This window comes from Henckelia pumila, chromosome 2 (assembly GCF_033568475.1).
Source record: "Henckelia pumila isolate YLH828 chromosome 2, ASM3356847v2, whole genome shotgun sequence".
Taxonomy (NCBI): domain Eukaryota; kingdom Viridiplantae; phylum Streptophyta; class Magnoliopsida; order Lamiales; family Gesneriaceae; genus Henckelia; species Henckelia pumila.
This window is the reverse complement of record NC_133121.1, coordinates 180,871,787-180,884,704: the sequence shown is the minus strand read 5'-3', so window position 1 is coordinate 180,884,704 and position 12,918 is coordinate 180,871,787. Positions and strand designations below refer to the sequence as shown.

At 29.4% G+C, this 12,918-nt stretch overlaps 2 protein-coding genes across 2 annotated transcripts; both read right to left on the bottom strand.

Annotated features, from left to right (window-relative positions):
* Positions 1-1,002: 1,002 nt before the first annotated feature.
* On the bottom strand, positions 1,003-2,422 carry LOC140882912 (metalloendoproteinase 2-MMP). Its single transcript, XM_073289172.1, has one exon. The coding sequence runs from the start codon at positions 2,242-2,244 to the stop codon at positions 1,144-1,146; it is 1,101 nt and encodes a 366-aa protein (XP_073145273.1). The 5' UTR covers positions 2,245-2,422; the 3' UTR covers positions 1,003-1,143.
* Positions 2,423-9,728: 7,306 nt separating this feature from the next.
* On the bottom strand, positions 9,729-11,309 carry LOC140879093 (uncharacterized). The gene has a single exon (XM_073282739.1). The coding sequence runs from the start codon at positions 11,307-11,309 to the stop codon at positions 9,729-9,731; it is 1,581 nt and encodes a 526-aa protein (XP_073138840.1).
* Positions 11,310-12,918: the final 1,609 nt, after the last annotated feature.

Sequence of the window (12,918 nt, the reverse complement as noted above, 5' to 3'; positions counted from 1 at the left end):
CTTCTTGGACCATTTTCGGACATCCCGGAGTCGATTTGATAAAATGTTAATCATGTTTTTATCATTTTAAACATGTTTAACTAATTTAATCATGTAAAACAGATTTCACGTTGGTACATTATCAAAGTTTAGTATTTGAATGTAACGAAAATATTCTAAAAATTACTATACCTCCTACAAAAATCTTAAAAGAAGTTTTTCGAAAGTTATTATTAGGCAAAATGTATTTTTGTTCTTATGTAATTGTTTCTTCAAAATTTGGATCGTTTATGTTATCAAAGTTACTCTGTTATCTTTGGTTTTTTCTAGGGCATTTTTAGTCATTTTTTTTCGATTTGATTTTGATGTGACCACACTAATGTAACGCTAATGTGTGTAGTTCCACATCAGTATTGAGATAAAAAGGAAATTGCCAAAAAAATAAAAGACACATGAAAAATATTGAAGTTTGACAACATAGATAACCAAAATCGCAATTTGACAAATATACAAGAGCGAATATGTAATTTTTCCTTATTACGATTATCATATAAAGACGTTGGATATCTATGGGGGTTCAAAACCGAATCAAGCCGAATAATAGTAAAAAATTAAGGCTCGGGTTCGAGTTCGATTCGAAGCTCGAAAATTTCAAATATTTTGGCTCGAACTCGGCTCGAAATGAAGTTCGAGTTTGGCTCAAAATATTCGAATATATTCGTGAACTATTCGAACTATTTCTCGGATATTAAGGTTCAAAAACTTCGTTCAAAAGGTCAAAATTTTCGAAAAGGTTCGAAAAATGTATATATTTATTATATCATTATATTATATTAATAAAAATTATTCGCAAACTATCGAAAAAAATAATTTTGGCTCGAGCTCGACTCAAAAAAAAGTTCGACATGTTCTGATTCAGCTCGAATTCGATAAATTCGAATACGAATCAAATATTTATCGAGTCAGCTCAAAATTCATGAACTACCTCGATCGATTATACCCCTAGTCATCTCTACACACGAATTAAAGTAGAATTTGATTGTGTGATTATTTCTAATAACATTAACTTTTATGTACAAATATGACAACAATAATTATTTTTTAAAAGAAAAAATAATAGCTATCTCCATCAAAAAATAATAAACAAAAAATATTAAACAAATTTTAAACAAATAATAAAGAAATTAAAATAATCCAACCCCCATGAATAGAAACCCATGACCCCGACAACGAATGACCCGAATTGGAATCCCTCTCCTGTCTCGGAGTCAAAACAGGGCCCGACCCATTGAAATTCGGGTTCGACCCGTATAGCACCTGGATACCCGTAATATCATCGTTCGCTAGCTCCACTTTCCTCACACCCGATGGGATACTCGGGTACATTATCGCTTCTTCGACGGAGCTATGACCCAACCCGAGTAAATGCCCGATCTCGTGAACCGCCACCGATTCGAGATCCACCGCCGACAGCGGAGAGGCGTTGAAGAAGTTTCCGTCGATCACCCAGTTCTCGTCGTTGTCCAGGTGCAGCCTCCCCACCGTCGGTGCGAACGCGTGTGCCAGGGTTCCTAGTATCCCGTCGAACGGCTCGCCGTCGCCGTGGTCCCCGCTGAAGAACCCGATCTTTATGTCCGCCTGCCGGAACGACGTAATCTGCACGAAAGTCAGCGTGGTCACCTCCGACCACCGGTCGAACGCGCGTGAGAACACGCTCTGAACCGTCGCCGGGACCTGATTCTCCGGCTGGAACGCGTACGTGAGCCGGCTCTTGCTGTCCGGCCAGCGGGGCCGGTTCGGGAAGAAAGAGTAATGCGCAACCGTGTGTATGGTCGAGCCGTTCGGGCTCGACGGCGGCCTCCCGAAACGCATCGTGGAGGTCCCGTTGACCACGTCCGGGTTGCCGCATCGGGGCAGCACGATGTGCTTCAAAGTCGGCGCGTCGATCTCTCCGGTGGTGTCGAGGTTGAAGTTGAGCTGGTAGATTTTGACGGCGGACTCGAAGGAGTCGTCGAAGTCGTCGGAGAAATCGATGTCGGAAGAATTAAGGTACCCGAAATACTGGAAGTAGTTCTTGAGCTTAGCCAAGCCATCGACTTTCATCCCATGTCGGCAGCCCAGGAGATTGTTGAACGCCTCCCACCCCGTGGCGTTGGGAATCAACGAAGCCGGGATCGACGTTATGTTGGGGAAGAAATGCGCCGAAATCGGAGCAGGAGTAATGAAAAAGATCAGCATAGAGATTATCAGTAAAGGGAACTTCATCTTCCTTGCAAATTACAGAGAATGAAGGAAAGTTTCTGCAATAAAAATTGGACGTTGATTGAGTTTGCAAGAGATATATGGTACTTGGCAATGGAGGTTTCGTGGTACGGAGGACACAAGATGAATGGTGTTGATTTAATCCTGTAGGCAGACTGGGTCTCTTTGAAAATTCAATATGTATCATTGAATGATTCCCCAACACCATTTCCTTGTCCCGTTCACATTTATTTCACAAAAATTTTTTGTCGTGAAAATTTTTAAAAAAATAAAAATAAATCATCTTAGAAGATGAGAAAACACGTTTTCGTGCCGATTACGTGTAACTCATTCGACGTCAAAGTATCAAGTGTGACACGAGATCTCGAATTCGAGACTCAATTATAACAAAAATCTCTTCTCATCACTCAAAAAAAAGAAAAGAGTAAAACATGTTTTCGTTGTGATTGGATCGTAGATATGACAAGAAGTTTGGATGAACACAGTTTAATAGGATTTTAAATCCACTTCATTACATGTTACATAATTTAAAGGGGAAATGACATATATCACCCATGTGAAATCTTGGGTTTGCTGATAACCCCCTATGAAAGTTTTTTGAGCTCGTAGCCCCCTATGATTCTAGATCTGTAGCATACACACCCCTTCTGGCTAAAAAATGACGAAAATGCCATTTGACTTTTATGGACACTTTAATTTATAATCTTTTATTGAAGATTTAAATGAAAACACTAATGCATTAACTTATATTTTCAATTAAGTTTATTTATAAAATCATTTTAATTAATTTAAATATTAAATTGTATTTAAAAAATATTTAAACTTATTACATAATTTAATTTAATAATACAATTTACTTTTAAAAAATATTTCGTGTATAACAAATATTAATAAAAAATAATTATATATAATTTTCATAGTTGTTTAACTAAAATTTGATTATTTTATTCAATTAAATATAAAATTATAAAACAAAATTAATTTAATTATTTATTTAAGTAGGGGTATTTTCGTCATTTTTTAACTGAAAATGATGTGTATGCTACATATCTAGAATCATAGGAGGTTATTAGCTTAAAAAAATTTCATAGGGGGTTATGAGCAAACTCGAAATTTCACAAGGGTGATATATGCAATTTCCCCTAATTTAAATAGTAATTTTAGTGAAATTTAAATAGTATCGATCAAAACAAGCTAACGAAATGGGTCGATTGTAACTCACCAGGAGGTGGAGTGTGCTTGCAAAAATACTAATTTATTCCACCTATTTTATGTAACGGAACAGGGCAAGAATATGATTGTATCCAACAAAACCTCAAACCCACCGTTCCGGCCCATATTTCGGCATATTAATTATAATTCAATCCACCTATTTTATATAATGTAACTGGTGTAACGAGCTGAACCCTTTTTCATAGTTCTAATTTCAAACACAAAATGTGAGTCTTGGGTTGAATTTATTTTTACTTTATTCATTATATATCGTGGTCCGTGGATCAAATTGTAAAGTCGAATGGTGATAATAACATGTGATACCTTTGCGATTATGCGATATAAATTGAACTTTAATAATATGTGTTCGAATGGAAGTATTTGAATTTGAAAGGGAACTTAAAAACTAGGAGTCCTTATGAATAAATATTTTAAAAATATTCTGAGTATTTAATAAATTTTAAAAAAATTAAAATATGTATTTTGCCTAGATTTTTCTAAAATAATTTTGAAAATTTTTTTTTAAAAAAAATTGTTTTTCAAATATAGTTTTTTAAAAAACAGATGATATATGTTTTTTTGATGTTTTTATCATTGAAAGCAATAATGAAAAATAAAAATTAATAATTTTCAATTGTAAAACTAATTAAATGTTTATTCTGAAAATAACTTTGAAAACATTTCATAAAATTTTTTTTAAAAAATATTTTTATAAAAATATTTTATGAGTATTTGTCATAGATTGTGAAATAGATTTAAAATTGATTTGAGATTAAATCCATTCAATATCTTCTTTTCAAGTGTTTTTATAGAAAATTTAACGCGTTGTGAAACCTTTGATTCTTCTAGAAATTTATAATTCTTAAAAAAAAAATTCGGAGTTGGCCAGTTGGGTACAATTTCAACATAATGAGCCAAGTGTCAATGCATGAGCTAACATTTTGAAAATTTTAAGATTTGAAAAGATATTGGGTCAAACAATACAAAATTTGAATTTCCTATATGATATAGGTAGTGTTTGTGAAAGCTTCTAATAAGCATTTTTCAGCTTTTCCATTATAAAATTTTAAAAAATTATAATATTTTGTGAAGGAAAAGTTGAAAAGTGCTTCCTCTCTCAAACATATATCTAACATGGTTTTATTTTAGCTAATCGTTTAATATCAAATCCCACGAGATCAAGATATATTCTATTCAATTCACTTTTACAAGTAATCAGACTGTTATAGAAAATTATTTCAAGAACAATATAACTGAAAAAATAAATTAATTTGGTAATCTGGTGTGATCAATAAATGGATGCATTATTTTCGAAAAATTTACTGAAAAATTATAATTTTAGTCTTATAATTTCTCAGTTATTCATATATTTTGTCCTAAAAACTTTCAATTTATAGTTTTAGTGCAGCAAGTTGGTTTTTGTTCTCGTATTATTCCCGCACCTTATTATCATTTTTTATTGTTATATCAGCATTTCGATGCAAAAAAATAAAAAAAAATTAAATATGTGAAAGCAATGACCAATTTACTAGCCCAAGAATTTTAATTTCCTAGAACTATTGGTTATGGGAAATTCTTAGGTTTATTATAAGAGCAGGTCTCTTATAAGACAGATTTAACCCAACACATATTTAAAATAAAAAATAATAATTTTCATATAAAAATTAATAATTTTTTTTATGTATGACCTAAATACAAGATCTATCTCACGAGATTAATCATAAAAGACTTTCTCACAAGATTTTTTATGTTGGGGATAATATGATAATTGATACATGCTTGTATCTTTTGCTTCATGTGATTGCTCCACGACATGCAATATACTTTTTTTCCACTCATTTTTTATTGTGAAATGACGTGACAATGTTTTTTCCTTTTAGTCAGCCTACTTTTCTTATTATCTTAAAAAAAAATACTTTTCTTATTATATTTCGAATTACACAAGGAAATTTGTTCTGATTAATTTCTTGAAAATCAAAATACTATTTTTCATGGATTATGTTTCCATCTATAAAAATAAAAATATATATAAAAAGATAGAAGGACCAAATTAAAAAAATAATTAAGATATAGAAAGTAGAAACATATATTAAAAAGTTTTAATTATTTTAATTTAACAGAGCCAATAAATTTTGCATAGAAATATATTTTTTCGGACGAACCGGGGTCTTTGATTTCGTTGCCATTATCCTGTTGGCTTTGTGAATTTTATCAAGAAAAAAATTAAATAAAGAAGCACGACATGATGAACGTTGGCGATACGGCTCGAACAAGAATAATTAAATAACTATATACATTAAACTAATCAATATTTTATCATAATCATTCATAAATCGTACTGTGATTATTACTAGCGTTCCTTGTACGCGATGTCTGTATGTACATAATTTTTAATTATTTTTAGAACTCACACAATGAATTAGATATTCAAAAGTTTTAAAAGTGATAAATATATAATATAAAAATTTTAAAATAAAAAGAAAGATAGTGATTGTCATTTTGATAAATAAGATAAAATCTAATTGTAGGATCGAATGTTTGCCGTTTTACCAAAAGTTATAGCTAGTGGTAATGGTGCAACTCAAATCTTTTAAACCGCGTCATGGTTCGATCGCTCTACCCAACAGGGATAATTATTCTACCTCAACAATCTTCCTCCCAATAATTGGACTTTTTGCAATCAATGAGAATCAAACTCATGAACTTGGCTCTGATACCAATTATAGGACCGAACGTTTGACGTTTTACCAAAAGCTATAGCCTATAGCTGGTGGTAATGATACAACTCAAATCTTTTAAACCGTACAGTAGCCTAAGCGTCATGATTCGATCGATTTGCCCAGCAGGGATAATTATTGCACCTCAAAACTAATGACTAAAAAAAGAGATGACCATATAAAATGACTAATTTATCTAATAATTTTGGTTGGTTGGGAATTAAGTTAAAATATAATCGTAATTTCATCTCAAGCTTCACCAATTAATTGAAAGTTTGTTAATTAAAGACTCTCTACTGTAAAATAGTAAGATAATAGAGTTTATTTAATTAACGGTTTTCAATTATTAACTGAAATTTGAGATGAATTTATGACCATGTATTAATTTAAATCCCAACAAACCAAAATTATTATAAAAATTAGTTATTTCATATATATATATATATATATATATATATATATATATATATATATATATATAAAGAGAGTTTCTTTCAAATGCCCACCTACCATGCCCACCAATGATGTGACACTATTCTATTGAACCTATAATTTATCACATCTTTATCACATCCAATAGAATAGTGCCACATCATTGGTGGGCATGGTAGGTGGGTACTTGAAAAAAACTCAATATATATATATATATATATATATATTAGTCATTTGATTTCTTTATTTATCAAAATGACACTTATTTTGCGTCTTTTGATTTTTTTTATTTACAAAAATGTCAACTTTTGTAAAATTGATATCTTGCATGGTGACTATTTGTTTACGAAAAAGCTAAATTTTTGGATTTTTTAAAAAAATTTACCTTTTTTTTTTTTGGTTTCGTTAAAAATAGAGTTTACAAGCACACAACACGTGAACCTGAATACTAGTAATGTATTATTTGAAATGGATTCTTTGCTAAGGCTAGGATTTGACTTTCTATATCTTAATTAATTTCTTCAAAGCAAAGGATTCTTTAATTTTAAACTCTTTCATTGTAGCTTGCCTGGAATCATTCTTAGCTAAATCATGAGAAATTTTTTTGTGAAACGACGTCACAAATATGTATATGTGAAAATCACGAATCGATATAAATAAGATAAGTCGATCTGATCCATATTTATAGTAAATATAATTTTTTTTAATATAAAATTGGGTCAAATTAAATATTTGTGTAACAAAATTAACCCGTGAAAAAATCTTACATAAGTTTTTGTGGTTTTATTTATATTCAAATTTACTGCTCATTGAATTAAAACGACAATAAATTATTTAAGTATTTTGTATTTAAGTAAATAGGTTATGCCATGTCCTTCTAGTTATTTTTAATGCCCAAGGATGGAAAGATAATTTACAGGAAGTGAAATATGTATTTTTTAAATTGTTTGAAATTTTGTGATTTTGATATTTTATGTTATTAAATTGTGGTTTTATTAGTCCTACAATCTATTTTTATTCTTAGTAATTTTATTTTATTTTTTTTTTCGTTTAGAGTGTTGATGTAGCTCTATAGACTATATACATCAGTGTCAAATCAACAATGCATTGGTTTTCAGTCAACTTATACGAGCGTATCTCGCACGCGATGTGTGCATATACATAAATTTTTTTGTTAATTACTTTTCATGTTATTTTTAAAACTCACATGATAAATTAGATATTAAAAAATTTAAGAGTGATAACTATCTAATCTAAATATTTTTAAAAAAACTATTTAATCTAAATATAAAAATTAAAAAAAATACAAAAAAAGTACCAAGTATCATTTTGGTAAATAAAATTGTTTTTAATGACTAAAAAGAGAGGAGACCATATAAAATGACTAATTTGTCTAAAAATTTTGGTTTTATTGAGAACTAGTATTCCACCTGTGCGATGCATAGATTTTTTTGTATTTGATTATTGGTAAAAATTAGTAAATATGAGTGCTTGAACAAATAATTAAAATACAAAATAATTTAAGGTTGGGTTTTGATGAAGTGATTTGAAATCTATGGATTTAAATGTATCTTCATTGTTTAGATAACTTTAAAAAATAATTAAATTTGTCTTGATATAACTAATCACAATGGATTTCAAATCCTTATAATATTGGAATAAATTTAAATTCATTGTGGTTAGAGGGTGTTTGACAGAGGTTATATGTTCTTTAAATTTGTAAAAAAAAAATCCATATATTTTAAATGATTCAATTCAAATTCAACCTAAATTGGTTTAAACCATATATTTAAAAAACAAAAAATTAATGATTTAGAAATTATAAAAAAACTTCTTAATACAACACTTTAGGTTGAATTTTTTTATATAAGCATTTTCATAATTTTTTTAACTATTTATTTATTTTGCATTTTGTAAACATATTTGAAGAAAAATAATTATATATTGATGAATTCATTTTCTTTTGGATGATTGTTTTTACCATTAAGTTCTAAAATCTCATAAAAATGATGATATTTATTTTGTTTTGTTTTGTTTTATTCGTTGCAAATATATCTAATATTTTTTCAAATATTATAAATCTGGTTTATTTTTTTGAGGAGTTTGTTTATCTAATTATTAGAAATTTAATATATGTTCTATAAAATAATTTATATATATATATATATAGATATTTTGAGTGAGTAGATTAGTTACCAATAAAAATAAATTAAAATTTAATTTTAAAAATCACATATTATTTTATTATCAAAATTTTGCAAAACAAATATTTTTTTATAATAAAAATCAAAACGATGATCAAAATAAATGATATGTTATAATAAATGTAAACACTTAACATAAAATTATATTTTCAAAGAATTGATTCACATTTTACTTTAAAAAAATCAATTTTGATTAACACTAAATTATGAATTTATTTAAAGTTTATTTTTAAATATTTAATGTGACAGATAAAAATATATATTTCGATAATTCATTTTTAAAAAATTGTGACTTTGAGAAAATTTATTATTTTTTACATACTTTTAGCACAAGAATCCTTGAATTATTTAACTCATATTAAATTATGAAATTTAATTATATATATTATTTAAACTCTATTATTATTATTTTTTAAAAAATAAATAGTTTGAATGTCTATGCAAAATCCAAGAAGACATCCATTTATTTTGTCTCAAAATATGTGTCAAATAGTTGTCAATAATTAATATTCTTCGCAATAATTTATTATTTTTCTATCATTAATTATCTTTCCATTTTTAGTATTGATTTTAGGCGGAAAAATTGTTAGTTACTTTTTTTAGAAGACTATTCTGTTTTTATATATACTAGTATTTCATCCGTGCGATGCACGGGTTATATTTTGTGTATAATATAATTAAATTGGATTAAATTAAAATTTTGATTATAAAAGTAAAATATAAAAAAATTTAATTTTACAGTGAGTAATTAGAATAATGTTTAAAAAAATTAAATAAGAACAAAAACACTTTAAACAAAAATATGTTATGTGATGCACGTGATATTATTTGATACAGTTAATGATGAAAAATAATATTAAAAATAAACATTTGAAAAAACAATCGAAATATGCATTATACAATTAGAAAAAAACAAATTATCTTAAAAATTTTGAAAAACTTCCTTAAATACAACGTTTGTTGTTGAATTTTTCTGATTGGTCTTGCCATCACATATCAAGATTTTGAAACCCTTAGGATTGGTAACCCTAGACACAGCAACATACAACTGACCATGACTAAACACGAGATTCTTCAGAAAAAGTCCTACATGAGACAATGATTGACCCTGACTTTTGTTGATTATTATTGCATATGATACAATCAAATGATACTGTACAATCAAATGATACTGTTTTATTTCAAATTTAAAAAGAAGTCTCGGATCAGAAGGTGTCAAAGACATTCTTGGAATAAGCACTTTGTGACCTGCATTACTTCCACTCAAAATTTGTCCTTCCAAAACATGGTTTTCGAGCCTCGTCACAATCAATCTAGTGCCATTGCATAAACCAAGAGAATGATCTATGTTCCGCAGCAACATAACCAGAGTTCCAACTTTCAAGTTCAACTCGTGATTTGGTACTCCAGAACATTTTATCCCATTCAAGTATTCAGGGGTATGGACATCATGCAATAAACCAAAACTTTTATCCGAGTGGCATGTTGTATCAGAACTTAAATACAATCTTCCCTCATAATGATTAATAGATATAATGTATTCATTTATGGATTGAACGACATCAAAAGTCGGTGCCAAAATAGCTCTCTGCTGAAAATATGCAGTAATACAAATAGAAATGTCTAATGATGGAAATGTACTCTCGACTATCGATGTAATAGGATCATCACAATATTTCAGCAAAAGGTCATCAGGAATATCGATTGTCGCATAACCATCATTTTGTTCTCCGATTTTTCCATCTCCTATGTTAGCAATCCAATCAGAAAATTGCTTTGTTTTAGCACATTCTTCATCAGAACCTAAAGTTTGTGGTCGCATGTTTTTCGTTAATCTCAAAACCGTGCAGTGCCTCCAGATATACGAAGAATTGATGGTCGTGAGAACGATATCTTGCCTACTACCTCTTGGAATAATAAGTAATATTTGACGAAAATCGCCACCAAAAACAACGGTTTTGCCCCCAAATGGCAAATGAAGGCTTGAAGAGTTTACAAATCTCATTATATCTCTCATGCTTTTATCTAAAGCTTCAAAGCAGGACTTGTGCATCATTGGAGCTTCATCCCAAATGATAAGCTTAGATTTTTCAATAAGCTCCGCAAGAGGACTCCCTTGTTTGATATTGCATGTTGATTCTTCATTAGGATTAAATGGAATCGCAAAGCTTGAATGAGCTATTCTTCCACCAGGCAGTAGAAGAGATGCAATACCACTTGATGCCACATTCAACACAATCTCTCCCTTCGATCTCAAGGATGCTGATAGAGTCTTCCAGACAAATGTTTTTCCAGTACCTCCATATCCATATACAAAGAAAACACCTCCCTTATTTGAATGAACTGCATTCATCACCGTATCATACACATGACGTTGCTCAGAGTTCAAATCATTAAGGTGATTATCATGTTCTTCAGACAAAGATCTTCTATCAAATCTCAACTCATCATGTATTAATCTGTTCTGTGAAGTTTGCAAATATTGATCACCGGGAAATGACATTGACTGAAATTCACGCAAACTCTTTCCATAGCTTCGTAATAAATTTTCAATTTCAACCAATGCATAATTTTTAATTTCATCATCACTCAATTGCAAGTCTACCAAAAAAAAATATTAAAAAACAAACACACACATACCTATGTATATGTACTTTTAAAAAATAAAAAAATATAACTGAAAAAATTTATTGATGCATGCATACCTTGGTGTTGCAACAGGTTACGTTGTCTGTATAAAACATCATCTAACAAATATGTCCAACATGATTTCCAAAGTACTTCAGATCGGCTGACGCAGTTCGATGACAGTAGAGTAGCAAGTAAAAAGAATTTGTGCTGAAGCCTAATGACTTGCCTCAATAATACCGTCGATATACTCTTTGTCATCATTCGACAACCCCAATGCATAACAAGAATCACGAAATGAATGATATTGAACACCATTAACATTAGTTATATCATCATAGCAAGTGGCATCACGGTTTACATTTAGGAGACATCTTAAATAATACATGTCTCCACAACCCGGAGGAACGTAAAAAATGCGCCCGATCGAAAATCCCTGCTTCCTTGGAACTAATTCTCGTGTATCTTGCTTCCAAACATATTTCATTGGAAATTCAGCATATGTCAATTCTCTTGCCTCTGGATATTTCTTGTTAGCTTCCATCCATGCTAGAAACATGCTCTTGTTAACAGTAGGTCGATCGATAATATTACTGATTTCATCTGCATCTGAAAAAATGATATTTTTTTCATTCGAAAGATGAAAGCTCAAACGCTCAACTGGTGGATATTTATATTGAATATCAAATCCAAAAATTCTCCAAGCAGCCTCACATGGAGAAATATATTGCAGTCGTAGTACATATTTACTTCATCAACATTTTTTCCCAAACTCTCATCATCTGAGCTCCGATAGAATGATGTCGTCACACGATCGTGGCCTTTATTTATATATTTGAACAAATATTTGATAGCACGAGATTGGTTGCACCATTCAACATTCATATGAGCTCCATATCTAATCAACAAATAACGATTATGGGGAACAACAAATCCATTGTCTAGCGCCTAATGCCAGTCTGAAAGATTAATATCACGAATAACTCGAAACAATGGTGTCATTTTGTATGTATTGAACGATGACTGATTGGTGATTCTCGGTGATTTGAAGAAGAATTTAAAGTCTGCACAATTTGATGTTAAATATATGTTTATTTATATAATAATAATTGGGATCTAAACATAATTGGAAATGTATACTATTTTTGTTATTATTTTTTATTATTTTTGTTTTAATTGTCGGTTGAAATATAAATAGTTATTTTGTTCCTTTTATTAATTATGGAGATTACATAAATAAATATATTTCTATTGTAGATAAATATTTGTAAATATTTATATGGTTTATACATGTTTATAAACCTATAAATATAAATTTTTGAATATCTAGAATACAATAATTTGTTATAAATATGGTTAACAATAATTCAAACGGAATCTTTGAAACTCTGTCTATGTCTAATTTCAGTAAATAATATTTTTTATTTTTTTTTTTCAAAATCTTTCATGTTATATATGTATAGATTATTGCAAATTGAATATTT